Source organism: Oryctolagus cuniculus, chromosome 20 (genome assembly GCF_051225735.1).
Source record: "Oryctolagus cuniculus isolate XC-2025 breed Fujian yellow rabbit chromosome 20, ASM5122573v1, whole genome shotgun sequence".
NCBI classification, from domain to species: Eukaryota; Metazoa; Chordata; class Mammalia; order Lagomorpha; family Leporidae; genus Oryctolagus; species Oryctolagus cuniculus.
The window spans coordinates 41,624,326-41,646,558 of record NC_142886.1 but is presented as its reverse complement, the minus strand read 5'-3'; the positions used below and the strand labels follow the sequence as shown (position 1 = coordinate 41,646,558).

The window sequence follows — 22,233 nt, the reverse complement described above, 5'->3', positions numbered from 1 at the left end:
CCGGGTCTCCCACTCGGGTGCAGGGGCCTAAGGACTTGGGCTATCCTCCACTGCTTTCCCAGGCCATAGAAGAGAGCTGGATTGGAAGTGGAGCAGCTGAGACTTGAACTGGTGCCCACATGGGATGCCGGTGCTTCAAGCCAGGGAGTTAACCCACTGCGCCACAGCACTGGCCCCATGCTTCTTAAATACAGATCATGACTTGGGTGGACTTGCCAAACCAGATTCGATTGATAGAGTCACACCTAAAAAGAAAGCTTTCCACACAGGGTACAAGAAATACTCAGAAGCTGTTACCTGCATTATGGCAATGATATCCCATGAGCACTATTCCTAAACACATAATTAGAGGAAAATAGAAGTGCTGTACAAAGGAAAACTTGAATTATTTTTCATATGATAGGAAATGACCAGACCTTCTACATTTGATGTGTATCGAATGTTGGCGAATCATTTGTGAACCAGTTAAACCATGAATGACCAGACCGCTAACTTTAGATGGGCGGACAGTGATCTTCAGGAAGGTAGTGAATTGGGTGGTTGTGAACATCATGTGTCTCATTTAAAACCTGCCCACTGTTTTTCAGTACCACTCATGCTTATATCTCTCATAAAGCTCTTCTCTGTGCCCCAAAGCAACATATTTTGAAAATACGTCAGTTACTCGCATATAAAGAAAATAGAGCTGTATATGCTTTGAAGCTGGCAAAATATTTTCCTTTGTACAGATATTATGTGTAATGCTCTAAGTGATCTTCAGCCATTGAGAGCTTGTCAGAGTTAAGTCCTGTATTCTCTGCCATGTCTTTTAGAGATTATTACTCAACTATTTATGGATGAAACTATGTGATTGGAATTTATTTCAAAATAATCCAAAGAACAGGGTAATTGGGGAAGTAGAGATGAAATCAAACTTGCTGTGAGCTTGATAATGATTTAATCTGAAAGATTTGGATTTTGTTGTCATATTTTCTTAAGCATATGTTTAAATTTTCCCAAAAAATGTATGGAGTTTAAGCATAAATGAAGAGTACATTTGGAATGAAGGCATTGATGTTAAGGTGGGAAACTGGATGTGAAATTCTTAGAATTTTATGGTTGTGGTAAATATAAAAGACTCCTTTTATTTGTATTTATCTTATTTGTAGTGTCTCTCTCTCTGTATGTTACAGGGTAAAATATGTATCTTTCTGCTAATATAATTCTAAGGATTAAAATAATATTCAGTTATTTATTGCCTCCTGTTTGTTGTAAGAACTTTGGATTACCAAAATAATTGATCTTGAAGTGAAATTTTTCTTACACTTTCTATGAGTGCTGTATTTTCTCTCCCATCTTGCTTAGACATAGATTTTAGACCTATCAGGTGAAAGAAAAAATTTAATAGTGGGTTTTTTATTTTTTCAGATTTTCACATTAAGGTTGTTTTATAATTTTTAAGAATATCATTTTGATAATTTATAGTGATCCTAGGTTATAGAAAATTATATATGGGACCAAAGATCTATCTTCCCCAGAATTATTTTTGCCTTAGGGCCCTCATGATGTCTTAGAAAGATGGATACTATGACTTGTTTTTAAGATTTACTTATTTATTCATAAGGCAGAGTTAGGAGGAGAAACAGAGAGATCTTGCATCTACTGATTCACTCCCCAAATGGCCGTTAACAGCCAGGGATGGGTAAGGCTGAAGCCAGTAGCCAGGAGCTTCATCCAGGTCTTCCAGAAAGGGCCCAAGCACTTGGGCCATCTTTCGTTGCTTTTCCAGGTACATTAGCAGGGAACAGGATTGGGGGTGGAGCATCTGGGACTTAAATCAGTGCCTGAATGGGATGGTGGCATCATAAGCAGTGGCTTAACCCATTATACCACAACTCTGGCCCCAGTGCTATATATTTATTGAATCTTGCTAAGGGCATTAAGCATGATCAGTTTAACTTGTTTTCTGTTCTTTCAATAGGTTAATAATAAAATTGGAAGTTTTTACCTTCTGCTGGATATTGGAAATTGAATATAATGGCAACAGAATTTATAAAGAGTTGTTGTAGAGGATGTTTCTATGGCGAACCAGAAAAGCACAGCTGTGAGTTTTGTTTTGATTTTAAAAAACATTTATTTAGAATCTTCTTTGTTTTTGGAATTTTGCAAAAGAAAAATAAATTAGGCATGTTTTCTAACTTAATAAGGAAGGTGGAAATGTAGGCAAACTAGGTAAGTATCCAGAACTCCATGTACCCTGGAGATGGGGGAGGGATGAATTCAACCCAGGAGGCACTCAGGGATATCATGATAAAAATATGCCTCAGGGATATAATGATAAAAATATAAAAATATGGTCATGGGAGTCTGGACAAGGTTTTAGCAAGGTGGATGGACAGACGAAAGTAAGAAAATGTGAGAGTTGGACATGAGTATTACCTATGGATGGCGTAGTATCAGCAAAGGCAGGGAGAGAAGAGAAGTGTGTTTGGTGAGAATGTAACTGACAAGTGTTTTGATTAAAATAAAGAATTTCCAATTTATGTATAATACATTTTAAAATGTCTTTTATGAATGAATGACCAAAGGGGAAGAGACCCATAACTTTATTAAACCCACATTTATCCAGAACTCCTGAGATGTCTCTGTCTAATGCATGGTTTCCTTAGCTTTTAAGGCTATGACTGGAATGATTTTTCTCTGACCCTTTTTTGTATTTCTTAGTCTAGAGCAGAGCGTATAGAGTTTCTAGTATATATAAATACGAACATTTCTTTTTTATATAAAAGCATTTCATAGATTCCTACACACTGGTAGTTACTTCATTCAATACAGATAATACTAAATGTACTTAAAGATTAATTCCAGGTGTCCCTTAACTCCCCATCAAAAGTAATGCAACTTAGAAATCACATATAATTCCAGATAATGGATAAAATGGGTCATAGAAGCCGGGACAGAGTGAGTTGCTATTGCATATCTAGGGTCAGTGTGCATTTTATTTTGTGATTTGGTAGAGATTTTTGTAGACTTGGAGAACTTTATCTTCTTTACAGAATTGTTTTGTATGTTTAAAACTCGGTGTGAACCAGTAGTACTAACAACAGGAATTGCCTTATAGGTAGTATCTTTAAATAACTAGATTTTACTTGACGGCATGTGGAATTAACTACAAAATAAATTTATTTTCCATCTGTAACTTGTGTGGGAACAAGACTCCTTAAAAGCTACTTTAATCACTATGATAAGTTAATGTACTTTGGCAGTAACATATTAATTGCTCAAACATTAACTGGACAAAGTGTAGATTCTAGGAGTGCTTGATAGAACCAAAGAGTAGTTCATATTCCAGGAATTTCTTATAAAATGATTAAATAAGTGCCACAACATTCTAGGCTTAGATTATTATATATATATATACTTTGTGGTGTCATCTTCGTTTCTTTTTTATTTACAGTTTCTGGAGAAAGAGACTTGAAAGCCGCAGTTTCAGACGGTCAGAGAACTACCATCTGTACACCTCCGTTGACTTCTGTTTCTGTAAAGCCTCAGATTGGCTGTACTGAAGATTATTTGCTTTCCAAATTACCATCTGATGGCAAAGAAGTACCCTTTGTAGTGCCTAAGTTTAAGTTATCTTACATTCAACCCAGGACACAAGGAACTCTTTCACATCTAGAAGGCCTTGAAGGTAAACAAAGTTCCAAGAATTGCAAGTCAACATAAAGCATTTACGTATTATTTTGCTCCTTTGTATCTTTAATACAGAATTTATATAAAAATTATGTACTTTTTATGTTTCATTTTTTCCAATAGAGACTTAATGTATAGTATTTTTGAAATGTCCCATTATGAAATCAGATCATGATGCAACACATTTCTGTATAGATTTAACCTTGTTAAAAGGAATAATGTAATATCTCAGGTATCCTTCACATATCTAGAAAGAAAATAATAAAGGAATTATTCTATACTTGATCATAAACAGAAAATATATAGTTTCTTATCTGCTGTTTTCTAAAGTCTGGTGCAATGAGAAATAAGGAAACAAGTAATCCCCCTTTCCTTCTGTCTTCTCCAGTCTATATTCCCCAATCCAGATAGCTACTTGAATAAGGTAGATTCATTGGCTGAAGTTTGGCAAGTGTTGTAGAGACCAATGAACTAATAGTTCTTGTTTTTTAAAAACAATGATCGTTGGGGCCAGTGTTGTGGTGTACCAGATTAAGCTGCTTCCTGTGACGCTGGCAACCCATGTGGGCACTGGTTCGTGTCCCAGCTGCTCCGCTTCTTACCCAGCTCCCTGATAATGCACCTGGCAAAGCAGTGGAGGCTGGCCCAAGTGCTTGGGTCCCTGCCACCTACGTGGGAGACCCTGATGAAGCTCCTGGCTTCAGCCTGGCTGTGTACTGGCCATTGCAGCCATTTGTGGGGGGAACCAGCAAATGGAAGATGTCTTCTCTTTCTCTCCCTCTGTGACAATGCTTTTCAAATAAATACATAAATAAATCTTTTTTTTTTTTATTTTTTTTTTATTTTATTTTTGACAGGCAGAGTGGACAGTGAGAGAGAGAGAGACAGAGAGAAAGGTCTTCCTTTGCCGTTGGTTCACCCTCCAATGGCCGCCGCTGCAGCCGGCGCACCGCGCTGATCCGATGGCAGGAGCCAGGAGCCAGGTGCTTTTCCTGGTCTCCCATGGGGTGCAGGGCCCAAGCACCTGGGCCATCCTCCACTGCACTCCCTGGCCATAGCAGAGAGCTGGCCTGGAAGAGGGGCAACCGGGACAGAATCCGGCGCCCCGACCGGGACTAGAACCCGGTGTGCCGGCGCCGCAAGGTGGAGGATTAGCCTATTGAGCCACGGCGCCGGCTCCATAAATAAATCTTAAAAAAAACTGTTATTCCATTCAAATACTGGTAATCCAAACGACTTTTTTTCCTAAAAATTTTATTAAAACAATTTCAAACACATAGAAAGGTAGAAGAAACAAAACAGTGACTACCTATGTGTGCACCACACAATTCTTCAGTACATTTTCACTATTCTTGATTTATCACATATCTATCCACCTATCCATTCTTCTGTCCATAATTCAGTTTTTTGGTAGGAGAGGGAATGCAGCTTAGACTAAATTGAAAACACCAGTACACTTCCCTCTAAATACTTAATCATATGAAAGTACTTTGTAAAATTCATGGAAAACGGAAACTAAAAGATAATGCACATTTTTCATGAGCTTTTACAAGAAGTATCCTTGTATATTATCTGCTGGAGTTTAGTGATCTACTTATAGTTTTCTTTCAATGTAAATCTTACAGGGAACTACCCAAAGGTTTGTTTATTGAATTTTGTGCATATTTGTTGAATATTAACAAATTAATGTATGAATGTATTTCAAAGCACTATCACAATATAGAATATTTGTCCATATATTTTTTCTGCTTCATCCTCACTCTCCTCCTGTTTTGGAACTCCAATTACACAACATATTTGACCTTTTAAAAATTTACTTAATTTATTCAAAAAGCAAAGAGAGTAAGTGGGACAGAGAGTGATTTTTCCATCTGTTCACTCACTTCCCAAATGTCCACAAAGGCCAGAGTTTGGTCAAGTTGAGGTCAGGAGCTGGTTTCTCCCTCTAGGCCTCGCATGTGGTGGCAAGAACCCATCTACTTGAGCCATTACTGCTGCTTTCCAGGGTACACATTAGAGACCTGGAATCTGGAGTGAAGCTGAGACTTAAACCCAGGCACTGATATGGTATTGTAATAACCACTGTGCTTAACACACACAATGTTTGATCCTTTGATATTGTTCTATGGGTCTCTGAGACTTGAATTTTTGAAAATGATTTTTACTCTCTGTTCTTTGGGTAATAGTGATCTGTTTTCAAGCTCAGTGTCTCTTTCCTCTGTTATTTCCTTTCAGCTCTTAAGCCTATGTAGTAAATTTTTAAAATTTTAGACATTACATTTTTCAGTTCTTGAATTTACATTTAGTTCTTTTTAGATTATTGAAAGTATGTAATTTCCTGTTTTTATATATTATTGAAAGCATGTTTTCTTTTATATCTTTGAACTTTTTTTTAAGATTTATTTATTTATTTGAAAGGCAGAGCCACAGAGAGGCAGAAGCAGAGAGAAGGAGAGGTCTTCCATCTGCTGGTTCATTTCCCAGATGGCCACAATGGCTGGAACTGCACCAGTCTGAAACCAGGAGCTTCTTCTGGGTCTCCCACACGGGTCAGGGGCCCAAGGACTTGGGCCATCTTCTGCTTTCCCAGGCCATGGCAGAGAGCTGGATCGGAAGTGGAGCAGCTGGGACTCCAGCACTGTAGGTGGCTGCTTTACTTGCTATGCCACAGTGCCGGTCCCTATCTTTGAACTTTTTAAAGTATTTTCTGATTTCATCATCTAGGTCATCTAGATACTGTGAATTGTTTTTCTTGATAATGGATCACATTTTCCTGGTTTGTGTTTTTTTTTTTTTTTTTAAGATTTATTTATTTATTCGGAAGTCAGAGTTGCACAGAGGAGAGGCAGAGAGAGAGACAGAGAGGTCTTCCATCCGATGATTCACTCTCCAGATGGCCGCAATGGCCAGAGCTGCGCTGATCCAAAGCCAGGAGCCAGGAACTTCTTCCGGGTCTCCCCCGCGGTACAGGGGCCCAAGGACTTAGGCCATCTTCTAATGCTTTCCCAGGCCACAGCAGAGAGCTGGATTGGAAGAGGAGCAGCCAGGACTAGAACCGGCGCCCATATGGGAGGCTGGTGCTTCAGGCCAGGGCATTAACCTGCTGAGCTACAGCACCAGCCCCCCCCTTTTTTATTTTGTTTTTGGAGTAGTTTTAGATTGTGTTCTGGACATATAATGTTCAAGACTCTAGGTTCAGTTACATTCCTATAAGAAGCATTTTCATCACTCCTGAGTTCACTCCCTCAGTGCCTCCTACAGCTGGGGCTGGGTCAGGCCAAAGCCAAGAACCTAATCCGGGTCTCCCAGGTAGGTAGCGGGAACCCAACTACTTAAGCCATCATTTGCTGCTTCCCAGGATGCACATGAGCAATTAGCAGGAAGTTGGAATCAGGAGTAGAGCCAGGATTCAAACCTAGCACTTTGATATGGGGTGTAGGTTTCCCCATTGTTCTCCTGACCAATCTGCCAAACCCCCACCCCATGATAATTGCTTTTTAATTGTTCTACAGTGTTTCATCATCATAGGCTTACTGAGGATGTAGTGAACGCATCTGAGTTTCATGTGTCAGAACATTTAGAGTCAAGAAAGGACTCTGAATATAAACAGAAGAGTCAAATCTGCATTTCTTTGTGTGCATGTATGTGTATGTGAGTGAAGGGCTGAGAGGGAGGAGACTTTGAGAAGATAAGACTGACCATTATTTATAACGACTGAAGTTGTACTTCAAGTATTTGGAATTTGTTTTGCTGCTTTTCCTGCTGATGAGTCTGATTGCAGCTTCATTTTGGTGCTTTGGTAACAGACGCGTTTTACCATGAGCTTTTTATTGTACTTTATCACATATTTACCTACAGCTCCACTGAGGGTGTGCATTTTGAGTCTGGCTTTTGAAACATAGGCATCATGCAACTTTACATTAACTGTGGTTCAGTTATTGAGAGAAATTGCTCCTGAACTTGAAAACTGATATCACCATATACTGCCTGAGGGGAAGGGAATTCTCTAAATGGCTTATTTATATAAAAGAAAAATGAAACAAGAATGTTCTTTTTTAAGTAATGCTTATAAAAGTAATGAGTTATCTCTGATGCTACTACTCATGAAAGATTTCTTACTAGTAATTGGTACTATCTTATTACCACAAAGACTTTTTGTAGCAATGTTTGTGTGTTAAATGACTTCACAATTAGCTTCTAAGATATATAGGTAGTGACTCTCTGATAGCACGATTTATTCTTGGCACCCTTCTGCCTATGTACTGTGCTTAGATTATATGTGTAGTTATTTGAACCAAGGCAAGAGTAAAATTTACCTCATACCCTTTATCTTATTTTTATTTTCTGAACTCAGTGTAAAACTGACTTTAATTGCTGAGCATGATTCAGATAATGTCAGTTTATATTGTAGATTTAAGTGGGAAAAAAATTAAAAGGTGATAGTAATTTATACTTTTGAAAAATGCTATTTTATATGTATATAATTTTCTCAATATGATTATTAACCTTGAGTGGAATTTGATTCATTGTTTTGCTCTTTTTAAGTTGTAAGATATAATAAGCGTAGAGAGAAATGCACAAAACAGAAATATGCAGCTCAGTGATTTATTACCAAGCCGAATTCCACAAATGTGTGCTGATTATTTTTTAGGTATCAAAGATATGTGATTTAGTATTACTTGAAGACAAAAAATTTTTCCCTTTGCCTTGAGCGTGCCAGCTGTTGGCTAATAATTCCAAGAAAAGGACAGTGTGAAACTTTAGAAATGCTTGCTTTCAGGATCTGCCAGGGCGTCCTTTGGAGACCGAAAGGTAGAGCTTTCCAGTTCGTGTCAGCATGGCACTTATGATGTATACAACCCATTCTACATGTATCAGCACGTTTCACCAGATCTGAGTCGGCGCTTTCCTCCCCACTCGGAAGCCAAGAGACTGTATGGATCAGGTGCGAAAAATTACGTGGATGTGCTTTTCCTCTTGTGTTTTTCTTTAAAAAATTTCGATATCAGATAAATTTAAGACCCTGGAAAAAATGATTCTTATTAAAAACAGTTTAAAAATAAGAGCAAAGCAAGCTTTATATGTGTTATGACAAACATTGTGACTTCTCTGTATTATATTTAATATAAAAATTGAAAAATTAATGAGTTGTGTCTGGTAGTTTCAAATTCCATTTTTTCATTTTTGAATGAATTTTTGTTTTCACATTGTTTACATATCATCTATTTGTAACTTCTACAACAGATATATTTGCAAGCTTGTTTTCTGCTGAATTCAGTGAAAATGAATTAGAAACCCATGGCGACTAGAAGTATGAACAAAGAAAACAAATTATTTGATTATAGAATATTTTTAGTTTCATATTTGAGACTGTATATACTGTAGATAGTCTACCATTTGTCAGAATACTTCATAAGGTTTGTGGGAAAATGGAGTTAAAAGATGTGTTTGTTTTGATGCCAAAAGTGTTTATGAAATTAAATTAAAACATACATTTATATAGGTGTAAAAAATTTGACATCTATGCTGTTTTTTTCATAATGCACATTTTCATGAACTTTTTGAAGTTCCCATGTATTTGATGTGAATATGAAGATGTTTGATTTGTGCTGATCATTTCAATCAATAGTAATTGAAAAACATTTAAAAATTTCATCAGAAGACTTTTCTCTTACATAGGCTTGCCCATACTTCTTTTTTTTTAAATGGAAGATAAGCTTTTGAAATTAGCTGCTTTTGTTTTTAAAGATTTATTTATTTACTTGAAATTCAGAGTTACAGAGAGGCAGAGAGAGAGAGAGAGGTCTTCTATCCACTGGTTTACTCCCCAGATGAGCTCAACAGCAGGAGCTGGGCCTATCTGAAAACAGGAGCCAGGAGCTTCTTCAGGGTCTCCCACCCGGGCACAGGGGCCCAAGCACTTGGGCCATCCTCTACTGCTTTCTCGGGCCATAGCAGAGAGATGGATCAGAAGTAGAGCAGCCAGGACTCAAACTGGTGGCCATATGGGATGCCAGCATAGCAGACGGTGCTTTATCTGCTATGCCACAGTGCCAGCCCCTAACATATGATATATTTCTATAGAGGTTTGGTTAATGGGAATCAAATAGAATTCAGCCGGTTTTTTGTTTTTGTTTTCTTGAACTATAAAATAAGTACTTTTATTTCCCTTTGTAGTTTGTGATTTAAGGGCCAGCAAACTTCCTAGTCCCTCTGGGCTAAGCAGATCTATGTTTGATCTTACAAGTTCTTCTCAACGATTTCTTCAGGTAAGTTTGTTTTATAAATTTAATTATATGTGATAATGTACTTTCAAATTAAAAATTCAGAAATGTGTGAATTACATTAGGAGCATTTTTTTAATGGAAGTATCTATTCTAATATCTGGAAAGCAATACGCATCCTTTCCTTTTAGTATTATTTTGGGAAACTCTTAGCTGGCTATGTTTTTATTTTTTATTTTTTTTATTTATTTATTTTTTTTGACAGGCAGAGTGGACAGTGAGAGAGAGAGACAGAGAGAAAGGTCTTCCTTTTTGCCATTGGTTCACCCTCCAATGGCTGCCGCGGTGATCCGAAGCCAGGAACCGGGTGCTTTTCCTGGTCTCCCATGGGGTGCAGGGCCCAAGCACTTGGGCCATCCTCCACTGCACTCCGGGGCCACAGCAGAGAGCTGGCCTGGAAGAGGGGCAACCGGGACAGAATCCGGCGCCCCGACTGGAAATAGAACCCGGCGTGCCGGTGCCGCTTGGCAGAGGATTAGCCTGTTGAGCCGCGGCGCCGGCCTATGTTTGGTTTTTATGACTTTTACATTTCTTTGTTGGTATGCACTCAGGACTCTTGAGGCAGTTGGATTTAAAATAGTATAGTTACAAGTGTGTATTAATTTAACTTCCTTAGTGAACGTAATTAGTTAATTAAAATTACTGTTTCCATGGTGATGAAGGACTTTAATTATTCACTAATATTAAAACAGTGTCCTATTTTTGAAATGGAAGTGAGAATTTTTTGATTGTTTAAAAATGCTTATTTTTTAGCTCAAATAAACATTATTTAAAATAAGTACATAGAGAAAAGCAAATTAAAAATGCAAATTACTCGTATTTCTATAGTGAGAGTAAAAGCACTGTGAAAATGTTTTAGAATACTTGTAGATTTTTATACTTGTGTGTTTTTTTCCATGTGAATGTATATACGAATGCTTTATAAAATGGAAATGTACTGTAAATAATCCTTAGTAATCCAGAGATATTTTTGCAGATTTAATTCTTTATAACAACTCTTTAATGCACATCAGGATTATTTAAAGAGCTTTTTAAAACACAGGTAGTAGGCTTTACCCCCAGAGTTTCTGATCCAGTTATCTGTGGTTGGCCTGAGTTTATGTTTCTGCCATATTCCCAGGTAAACCATGCTGCTTCACGGGTGTTTGAGTAATAAACAGGGCACATCATAAACAGGAGTGTCAATTTGTAAAGTCAACAACAGGAGTCACTGTGCACTTACTCCTCATGTAGGATCTCTGTCCTTAATGTGCTGTACATTGAGATTTAATGCTATAACGAGTACTCAAACAGTATATTTCACTTTGTGTTTCTATGGGGGTGCAAACTGTTGAAATCTTTACTTAGTGTATACTAAACTGATCTTCTGTATATATAGAAAATTGAAAATTAATCTTGATGTGAATGGAAGGGGAGAGAGAGCGGGAAAGGGGAGGGTTGCGGGTGGGAGGGAAGTCATCGGGGGGGAGGGGGAAGCCAATGTAGTCCATAAGCTGTACTTTGGAAATCTATATTCATTAAATAAAAGTTAAAAAAAAAAATAAACAGGGCACATCCAGATTTCTGGTTTTCATGAATAGTTCTAAGTATGAAACTTAAAGCAGTGATTTCTTTCTCCTTATTACAAGACCAAACAAAAAATAACAGAAGTTTCCTGGTATATTATCTAGTAATATATTTAAGATTTTTCTGATAACACACACAAAAAGCTTTTTTTTTCCCCTTGAGTGATTCCTACCACTAGCTGTCAAAATGGTTAGCATGCAGTGTGTTACAAGGGTGGGTACTGGGGCTTAAGTGTAAGAATCCTTAAAGTTTGATTTGCCACTTCTGACTAAGGAAGAATTTTATTTGTAGAGACATGATTCATTATCCAGTGTACCCAGTAGTTCTTCTTCAAGAAAGAATTCTCAAGGCAGTAACAGGAGCCTAGGTAAGGAATAAAATATCCTATTTTTATATTCTCAAGGGAATTATTTCTAGTTGATAGTAATTTGAAAGCATATATGATAAAGTAGAAAAAAATCAAAACTCCAGGCTCTCATATCCACGTGAGCAGTGTCGTCAGCATTGGATACTCAGTACAGATAGTCCTTTTTCAGTGAGAGACATAAATGCATATTTTTAAAACACTGAAGCAGTTAAGTAACTTTTATTTGTTTTAAAGTATGTTAGTTAAGTTTATAGTACTAAGGGGCCATATGAATGTTATTTGGGAAGGTTTTTCTTAGTTTTATCCTAAATCCCTCACAAAGCAATTGGATTAAAATTTTAAACCATATGGTTTTTATAATATGTCTTCCTCCTAGTACTGTAATTAAAACTTTGTAGTCTTTGTCTTATTAAATCAAGAACTTTGAAAAATAATTGTAGCATTTTTCAGTTGTACTGTTAGAATTAGATTGTAGCAAAGCTTCACTGGGTTAAAACCATTGCAGGAAGTTTCTCACCTCTCTGTCCCTCTACGATTCAGATACAATTACTCTGTCAGGAGATGAAAGAGATCTGGGGAGACTGAGTGTGAGATTGTTTTATAATTCTTCACTGGAGCAGATATGGATCACAGTGTTACAGGTACATTGGTTAATGCCAACTTTTATTACATAATTGGATATTTAGATATTGTAAGTGTCTACTGTTGCCCTCTTAGAAGTGGCCCAATACCATCTTTAGGATTTATGATTCTATGTTATTTCGCAGAAAATAATATTTAATAAAGCCTCTAACAAAACAGACAATAAATGGAAGGGTGTGTATTTTTAATATCAGGAAGGAAATTGATGTGTCCTCTTAGCCTAGAGTATTAAGTATCAAATTTATTTTAATGTAGATTAAACATGAAAATCTCAGTATACTAAAGTTTATTTTTATAGTTTTTATCTAAACCCGCTAACTCAAGAAATCCAGCAAACATTTGTGTTGTCAGTCCTTAGTAAAGTGCAAACTATATTTTTAATTCTTTTAGTGCAGAGATTTAAGCTGGCCTTCTAGTTGTGGAGAAGCCCCGACTGTTTCTGTAAAAGGAACACTAACATTACCCAAACCAGTGCATTTCAAGTCATCAGTCAAGCAAGGGTCACGTGTAAGTGGCTGTTTCTGTTGAAATTTCTGTTTTTCTCACATTCATCTCATATCCATGAAAAGAAGTAGAATAAGAAAGTGTTTTATTTTGGGGAAACTATGAAGTATGTATCCTTGTTTCTTAAAGACAGTTTTGAAGGAGTGATATTTTTGTGTAAAAAAAAATCTTAAACACTAAAATATATACATTAATAATACCTAAGAAACTTCTTTATATGAAAGGAAAGTAAATTTCTATATTTTTGACTTCTCATGCCCACAACCCACTTTGATTTTGAAAAATAGTTTCACAATTACAATTAATTTATTTTAAATAGTTCCAATGAGTTTGGTTTTATAGATTCTAGTTTTCATACTAAGTATTTGTTCATTTTTATCTTTTGATATGGTTAAAAGGTTAGTGTTTTCCTACAGAAATGAGAGAGTATCTTCTGAAGGAACATATCATTTCAAGATAATTCAGATGACTAATAAACATGAAAAAGTTTTCTCTCACTATTAATCATTGAAATGTAACTTGAAATTACATATTGCTTTCCCTTTCTCCTTTCTCTCTCTTTTCGTTCATTACAATTAGGAAAAATTTTACAAGTACTCTAGAACATACAACTTTCTGGAAATTGCTTTGACAATACACAGCAAAACTTGAAAATATTTATACTTTTTAAAGAGTAATTCTACTCATCTGTTCAATGGAAATAATCTAAAATACAAACAAGAGCAAAAACATGCAAGTATATGAAGTATACATTCTTGACAGGGTGGGCATTTAGTGCGGTGACTGAGACACACTGGTTGGAATGCCTGCATCCCATGTCAGAGAGCCTGAGTTTGAGGCTTGGCTCTGCTGCTGTTTCCAGCTTACTACCAGCGTGCTTCCTTGGAGACAGCAGGTGATGGCTGACGTACTTGGTCCTTTCCACTTGCATGGGAGACCCAGGTTGAGTTCCTGGCTCAGCCTGACAAAGCCCTGGCTGTTGTGGCATTTAGGGAATGGACCAATGGATGGAAAGTCTCTGTCTCTGTCCCTCCCTCCCTCCCTCCCTCCCTCCCTCTCTCTCTCTCTCTCAAATTAATAAAAATAATTTAAAATATCCTTGACTATTTTGTTTGTAGTAGAAAAGTTGAAAGTGATCTAAATGTCTCACAGAATATGAGAAACCTGATGGTGTACCCATAAGTATTAGTCTCCTTGGGCTTCCATAACGAAGTACTATAAGTTGGGGGCTTAAAACAACAGAAATTTATTTTTCATAGTTTTGAAGGAAGTCTGAAATCAAGATGTCAGAACTCTTGGTTACTTCTCAGAGAGACTGACTATTCCGTGTCCCCGTCCCAGCCTCTGTGAAGGCCAGCAATCCTTGAATAATCTTCAGCTTGTAGGCACATCACTCTGGTCTGTGTTTTTGTCTTCAGGGCATTCTCCTATGTCTCTGTGTCTTCCCACAAGGACACAGGTTACACTGAAGTGGGGTCCCCTCTATTCTAGCATTGTGTTTTTTTTTTTTTTTTTTTTTTTTTGACAGGCAGAGTGGACAGTGAGAGAGAGAGATAGAGAGAAAGGTCTTCCTTTGCCGTTGGTTCACCCTCCAATGGCCGCCGCGGCCGGCGCGCTGCGGCCGGCGCACCGCGCTGATCCGATGGCAGGAGCCAGGAGCCAGGTGCTTTTCCTGGTCTCCCATGGGGTTCAGGGCCCAAGCACCTGGGCCATCCTCCACTGCACTCCCTGGCCACAGCAGAGGGCTGGCCTGGAAGAGGGGCAACCGGGACAGAATCCGGCGCCCCGACCGGGACTAGAACCCGGGGTGCCGGCGCCGCTAGGCGGAGGATTAGCCTAGTGAGCCGCGGCGCCGGCCTCTAGCATTGTGTTTTCTAACTTCACTAGTCACATGTGTAATGGCCCTGTTGCCATATGAGGTCACATTCTGAGGTACTATAGGTTAGTACTTCAGAATATGTTTTTTTGAGGACTGCAGTTCAACCCATAACACTGTATGATAAAATCCTAGGCAGTTATGAAAAAATAATGTTTAGGAAGAGTTTAGAAGGACATGGAAAAAGCTTCTTAATAAGTGAAGAAGGCAGAAATAAAAATTGGTATGTGTGTGTATCATGATCTCATTTTATGAAAATACATATGCTTAGAAATATGTTTTCACTCTAGTTATAATCCTGACACTAGAAGATGAATGCTTTCTGATTTAAACAATTTTACTTTAATATATATTTGAAAAGCAGAGTGACAGAGGGAGAGACAGATTCTTCCCTCTACTGGTTCACTCCATAAATGCCTGCCAACAGCTTGAGTCTGGGCCATGCCAAAGCCAGGACCCAGAACTCAATCTGGGTCTCCTGCATGGGTGATAGGAACCCAGGTTCTTGGGTTGTCATCTGGTACCTTGCAGACACATTTGTAGGAAGCTGGATCATAAGTGCTGGGTAGCCAGGTTCTGAGCCAGGCAGCCCCACATGGGATACAGATGTCCCAAGCAGCAGCTTAACCCACTTCACCACAATGTCCACCCTTACTTTTTGATTTTTCAAATAAAACTGAACTTAGGAAAATTACATATGGGATGCTAGCACTGCAAGTGGAGGCTTGACCTACTACACCACCATGCTGGCCCCCAGTACACATGGTTAATCTGGAAAATCATTAAAGATTTTATGTGTAATATATTACTTATTTTATCCTATGGCTTGAAACTCTAAAAGAAAAACCTCAATGTTTGGCAGACTCTCAGAAACACAATTTTGACTGTATAAGCATTTGCAATTACAATAACATGAAAATTTGGTCACAGTATTCAGAATATTTGTTAGTTGTCCAGATATCTAACCTTTTTGAAGGGAAAGCTCCTTTGCAAAAGGGTGCATGAAAGATGAAGGGATTGAGGGGCCAGTGTTGTGGCGTGATGGGTCAAGCTTCCACCTGGGATGCTGGCATCCATATGGGTGCTGGTTTGAGTCCTGTGTGCTCCACTTCAGATCCAGCTCCCTGCTCAAGTACCTGGGAATGCAGCGAAAGATGGCCCAAGTGCATGGGCCACTACCACCTATATGGGAGGCCTGGATGGAGTTCCTGGCTCCTTGCTCTGGCCTGACATAGCTCTGGCACTGTGGCCATTTGGGGACTGAACTACTGGATGTAAGATCTTTCCTTCTCTGTCACTCTTTCAAATAATTCTTTAAAAAATAAAAAAAGGAGTGAATAACAAAGAACAGTCTAGTGGCAAGGTGGTGTTAGCTTGTGGTATACTAAGTAAGTAAAACTCTTTCCTCTGTCCTCTATCAGGAAATTTGATTTTCAGACTGGAAAATGTGGAACACACATCATCAAAAGACAAAATGAAGTCTTGGGTGGAGGAAGAACGTTAGACAAAATAGTCCCTTTTAGGAAATAATTCACGTCACTTAAACAAGTTGGATTTTGGGTACTGAGAATCTTGATTCTTGAACCACTGTCATTAACTGTTGAAGAATTATGAATAGCATGAAAGATGCCCTAGAACCACAGATGAAAAAACATCTAATTTTCAAAAAGGGAAAATGTTTTAGTCTGATGAGCTTGTTAATATCAACCAGGGTTCCTAATGAGAGAGTGATTTGTGAAATTAAGAAAGCTGATATTCAGAATAAACTCTGGAAAAACAAGTCATGGTCATTGCCATTTTAATTTTCATTTTAAAATGTTGTAAGAAAATTAAAATCAGCCTTCTGTTCCGTTCTTACATATTTTCTGTTTTCTTGGCTTTTTTTTTTTAAGGCTATTGAATTTATGGAAACTTTTGTATTTGCTATTAAACTCCAAAGTCTCCAAACTGTAAGACTTGTATTTAAGATTCAGACTCAGACTCCTAGGAAGAAAACCATTGGAGAATGCTCACTGTCACTCAGAACTCTTAATACACAGGAAATGGATTACTCATTGGATATAATACCACCTTCAAAAGTTTCTGTAAGTGATGTAGTATGTAATGTTAAAAGTGTTTCATACTTGTAGAATTATCTAATGGATGAGTTTTTGTTTGTTGGAGGATAACTTGAATACTGTAGAGTTTTAAAGACTCAGGAAGACTCTCAAAAGGCAGTAGTAGGGGCTGGCACTGTGGCATAGTAGGTTAATCCTCCATCTGTGGCGCCAGTTCTAGTCCTGGCTGCTCCTCTTCAGATCCAGCTCTACTATGGCCTGGGAAAGCAGTAGAAGATGGTCCATGTGCTTGGGCCCCTGCACCCACCTGGGAGACCTGGAAGAAGCTTCTGGCTCCTGGCTTTGGGTCAGTTCAGCTCTGGTGGCCGTTGTGGTCATTTGTGGACTGAACCAGTGAATGGAAGACCTTTCTCTCTGTCTCCCTCTCACTATCTGTAACTACCTCTCAAATGACTAAAGAAAATCTTTTTTAAAAAGTCAATAATGCCGAGCCGGCGCCGTGGCTCACTAGGCTAATCCTCCACCTTGCGGCGCCGGCACACCGGGTTCTAGTCCCGGTTGGGGCGCCGGATTCTGTCCCGGTTGCCCCTCTTCCAGGCCAGCTCTCTGCTATGGCCAGGGAGTGCAGTGGAGGATGGCCCAGGTGCTTGGGCCCTGCACCCCATGGGAGACCAGGAAAAGCACCTGGCTCCTGGCTCCTGCCAGGATCAGCGCGGTGCGCCGGCTGCAGCGGCGGCCATTGGAGGGTGAACCAGCGGCAAAGGAAGACCTTTCTCTCTCTGTCTCTCTCTCTCACTGTCCACTCTGCCTGTCAAAAAAAAAAAAAAAAAAAAAAAGTCAATAATGCCATTTAAAATGATAATTTAGAAATAATTGATTAAAAGATAATTGAACCATTTTCCTTTCTTCATTGGAAGATAACCTCAGAGTTACCTTCTCCTAGCACATTTTTTGGTTTTTGGTAATCCTGAAGTATGAGTATCTTTACATTATTAAATTATTTTCTTTTTCAGTATTTTTTGGTAACTGATAACTTAGGAAAAACAAGAAAGAATCATAAATTCCAAACTCAAAGATTGTTCAGCAATAGATGAGGAAAGTTGTTTTAATGACTAAACTGCCGGTTAGGAGGCTGCTGTCTCCTGTCAGAATGCCTGGGTTTGTTGCCTGCCTTTGGCTCTGAGTCCAGCTTTCTGCTGCTAGTGCAGACCCTGAGGGACAGAATGACAGCTCAGGTACTTGGTTCCTGCCATCCATGTGGGAGTCCTGGATTGGATCCCCAGCTCCTGGCTCCTGTGTGACCCAGCCCTGGTCAGAAGAGCAGTTGGGAATTGAACAGGTGGATGATAGGGAACTCTCTAATTAATTAAAATCTGATTAAACAAAAACCAGAAGATATGATCTTGAAAGTTTTCATCTAAAGAAATGTTAAATGTTTTAGGAGATATATTCATTCTGTACATTACACAATGTATACATGTATTGAACCATCATATAGTATCCTATAAATGTATAATTTTTATGTATCTATCAAATATATTTCTAATGATTTTTTTAAAAGAGTATCTTCTTGGGGAGGCAATATGTGGTAGGGTAAGACAGCTGACTCTGGAACTAGGATATTTTTGCCCAAATCCTAATCCCCTGACTACTAGACTGTGTGAACTTAGGTGCTTCAGTCTCTTATCTCCACAACAGGCGTGGAAAGAACACAGGCTCCCAGGCCTGGTGTGAACAACAGATCGCTCAGTGTTGAGCAAGTGGTAAGGTAAATCTTTCTGTCAGCTATTGTTGTAATAGGTAAAATTTTCTAAATGGGTAAAATATAAATCCTGTGTAAGTTTATAGTCACATATAGGTTTGACCTTATCAAAGTTTATGACAGATTACTATAAATGTTATTCTGACATGGAAACTATGTAATTATTAGGAATTCATAAGCAATTTAAAGACAGTGTTCAGCTGGCTGATTCAGAGAAACAAATATCAGGTCTCATAAATCAGTCAGCACTGTAGGTAATGAAGCTTTTTACAAAAACATCAGCTGTAAACACTTCATCCCAACCAATTTATGAGCATATATACAACTTAGTCATTTTTTTAAAGTTTTTTAACAGAATTATTCACTTGAGGACAGAGGGAATTAGACAACTGTAGGGGTGTGTGAGGCAAGAGAAGGGAGGGAGATCTCATCCACTGGTTCCCTTCACAAACGCCTGCAGTAACTAAGTCTGGGCCAGGCTGCAGAAAGAGCCAGGAATGCAAGCCAGGTCTCCCACATGAATGGCAGGAACCCAACTACTTGAGACATCATTTGCTGCTTCAGCCGGGTCTCCCACAAGAACGGCAGGATCCCAACTACCTGAGCCATCATTTGCTGCCTCCGAGGTGCGTATGGGATATGAGTACCCCAACTGGCATTTTAACCACTCGGCCAATGCCTTCTCCTAGTTGTATTTTTTAAAATAAAGAAATACACAGTACATCAACATTATCTGTAGTCACTCTAGTGTGCAATAGAATCCCAGAGTTTCTTACTCCTATCTAAGTATAACTTAGTACCACTTAATCAACCTTTCTTGTAACCACTGTTATACTTTTAACTTCTAAGAGATTACCTATTTTTTGGCTCCACATGGGGTAGGATCATATGGTGCTTGTCTTCGTGTGCTTGGCTTATTTCACTTAACATAATGACCTCCAGTTTGATCCATATTGTCGTGAATGACGAGACTTCATTCCTTTTAATGGCTGAGTGTTATTCCAGTGTGTATGTGGACATTTTCTTCATTCATGGGAGCATCTTAAGCATCACCAGACTGTGGTTTTCTCTAATGATGCTTAACATTTCATTGTTGGTGATTCCAGGAAGGCTAATAAAGTTTCTTTTTCTTTAAAAAAAAAGGCACATTATTCAGGCACAGTGACCCTATCTTATATCTGCCTACAGTTTTGTGCTTGTTAGATACAGTCATCGCATTCCTGCTAACTAGTAGGAATTTTAATGTTTTGGTTGTTATAAGAAAGCCACTTTGAATAGTTTTTTCATGATCTGAATTAATGTTCTGGAATATAAACTGACAAGGAGGAAGTGAAAAATGCATTGTGACATGCTGCTCTGTTTTATGAGAGTGAACTCTACAGTTGTGCCTCCTTCATGTTTCCATAAGTGAGTTATGAGTACAGAACCGTAATGAAGAAAATGAAAGATTTTCATTCATGGTTTCTTTTGTGTTTTGTAAACAAGAAGGAACTTTTTTCAAAAGGACAGGAACTTTTTTTTAATCAGCAAAGATTTTATTTTGTATATGGATACCATGTTAGTTCATGTGAAATGAGTTATTAACCCATTCTCATTCTGATTAAGACCAAAGCAGTAAATTCACTTAGATTTAGAAGTAGCAGTTTTTGCCAAAGTAAACAAATTTTAACATCATTTTAGACTTTTTCAAGGGAAAATTAACCTCAACAGTTAAGTTTCTACTTTTTAAGCAATTCACCATTTATTATCTGTCTCCATGACGAATTTTAAAACACAAAATTATATGTTAATGGGGCTGGCACTGTGGCGTAGTGGGTTAAGCCACCGCCTGCAACGCCTGCATCCTTACAGGCACTCATCCCATGTGAGTCCCGGCTGCTCCACTTCCAATCCAGTTCCCTGTTAAAGCACCTGGGAAAGCAGCAGAAGATGGCCCAAGTCCTTGGCCTCCTGCATCCACATGGGAGACCCAGAAGAAGCTCCTGGCTTCTCCCTGACCCAGCCCTGGCCATTGTGACTATTTGTGGAGTGAACCAGCAAATGGAAAATCAATCTCTCCCTCTCTCCCCCTCCCTTTCTCCCTCTCCCTCCCTCTCCCTCTCCCTCCCTTTCCCTCCTTTTCCCTCTCCTCCTCTTGCTCTCCCTCCTCCCTTCTGTCTCTCTGTAACTCTGTCAAATAAATCTTTTTTTAAAAAAAAAGTGTTTTTCAGGGCGAGCGCCATGGCACACTTGGCTAATCCTCCACCTGCGGCACCGGCACACTGGGTTCTAGTCCTGGTTGGGGAGCTGGATTCTGTCCCTGTTGCTCCTCTTCCAGGCCAGCTCTCTGCTGTGGCCTGGGAGTGCAGTGGAGGATGGCCCAGGTGCTTGAGCCCTGCACCCACATGGGAGACCAGGAGAAGCACCTGGCTCCTGGCTTCGGATTGGTGCAGCACGGCAGCCATTTGGGGGGTGAACCAATGGAAAAGGAAGACCTTTCTCTCTGTCTCTCACTGTCTAACTCTGCCTGTCAAAAAAAAAAAAAGTGGCCGGCGCTGCGGCTCACTAGGCTAATCCTCCGCCTGCGGCGCCAGCACCCTGGGTTCTAGTCCAGGTCGGGGCGCCGGATTCTGTCCCGGTTGCCCCTCTTCCAGTCCAGCTCTTTGCTGTGGCCTGGGAGTGCAGTGGAGGATGGCCCAAGTGCTTGGGCCCTGCACCGGCCTGGGAGACAAGGAGAAGCACCTGGCTCCTGGCTTCAGATCGGCGCAGCACAGCGGCCACTTTGGGGGTGAACCAACGGAAAAGAAAGACCTTTCTCTCTGTCTCTCACTGTCCACTCTGCCTGTCAAAAAATAAAAAAGTTTTTCAGTGAACTATGAGCTAATTATTGGGGAATACTGGGTACTTAACAAATATAAACCTCTCCAGAAAGTCATTCATTTGTTTTATGATTTTATTAGAATCACTACCAGAAAAGACTTCTTTGTTCATCCATAGTGAGCCTCACTTAGTAAGATATGTAAACAATATGTTCTTGTTTTATTCCCATTCTTACGCTTTTCAACACATCAACAGTAATGTTTTTGTACTTGGACAACTTTTTGTTGCTTTTATTTGCGTTCCAAGATCCTTGGAATCCACATAAGTAGGCTGGCTTGTGTTGTATTTCACAGACAAATAGCCGTCTTCTGCGATAGGGCAGCAGTACTGAAGAGCACATTTTAATGATTTCTCGGGCTCTCTGTCTCCTTTATTTTACCGACTGCCTCAGGTTGTTTGGCCTTCTCTGCTTTGTTTGTTGCCTCATGATTGTGGTGAACATCTTCTTGCTGCTTTCTTCAGCTTGCTCCATTCAACACGTGATCCAAATGGTAACCCTCGAATCCACCTGCTGGCTTTGGTAGCACCTGCTCTTACTTCTGTGATTAGAAGAAATAGTGATGCTTATTTATAACATTTTTATCATTCCGTGTGTTCTTAAAAATAATGCACTTGGCTGTGCTTACTTATTTGAAAGCAAATTC

General features: G+C 39.1%; 1 protein-coding gene across 7 annotated transcripts in view; it reads left to right on the top strand.

Annotated features, from left to right (window-relative positions):
* TC2N (tandem C2 domains, nuclear) overlaps positions 1–22,233 on the top strand; it is a 39,158-nt gene that overhangs the window by 9,060 nt on the left and 7,865 nt on the right. For 6 of the 7 annotated variants that reach the window (XR_016226861.1, XM_051826454.3, XM_051826453.3 and 3 more), the window contains exons 2-9: positions 1,961–2,083; positions 3,437–3,670; positions 8,453–8,617; positions 9,850–9,941; positions 11,814–11,889; positions 12,430–12,530; positions 12,922–13,038; positions 16,804–16,995. Coding sequence is in view for 6 of the 7 variants with exons in the window: in XM_051826454.3 (XP_051682414.2) it covers positions 2,017–2,083; positions 3,437–3,670; positions 8,453–8,617; positions 9,850–9,941; positions 11,814–11,889; positions 12,430–12,530; positions 12,922–13,038; positions 16,804–16,995 (1,044 nt within the window). In the remaining variant the exon portion in view is untranslated. Of the gene's footprint in view, positions 1–1,960; positions 2,084–3,436; positions 3,671–8,452; positions 8,618–9,849; positions 9,942–11,813; positions 11,890–12,429; positions 12,531–12,921; positions 13,039–16,332; positions 16,688–16,803; positions 16,996–22,233 lie in introns of those variants that run through there. The other variant, XM_089322713.1, reaches the window with a different exon arrangement.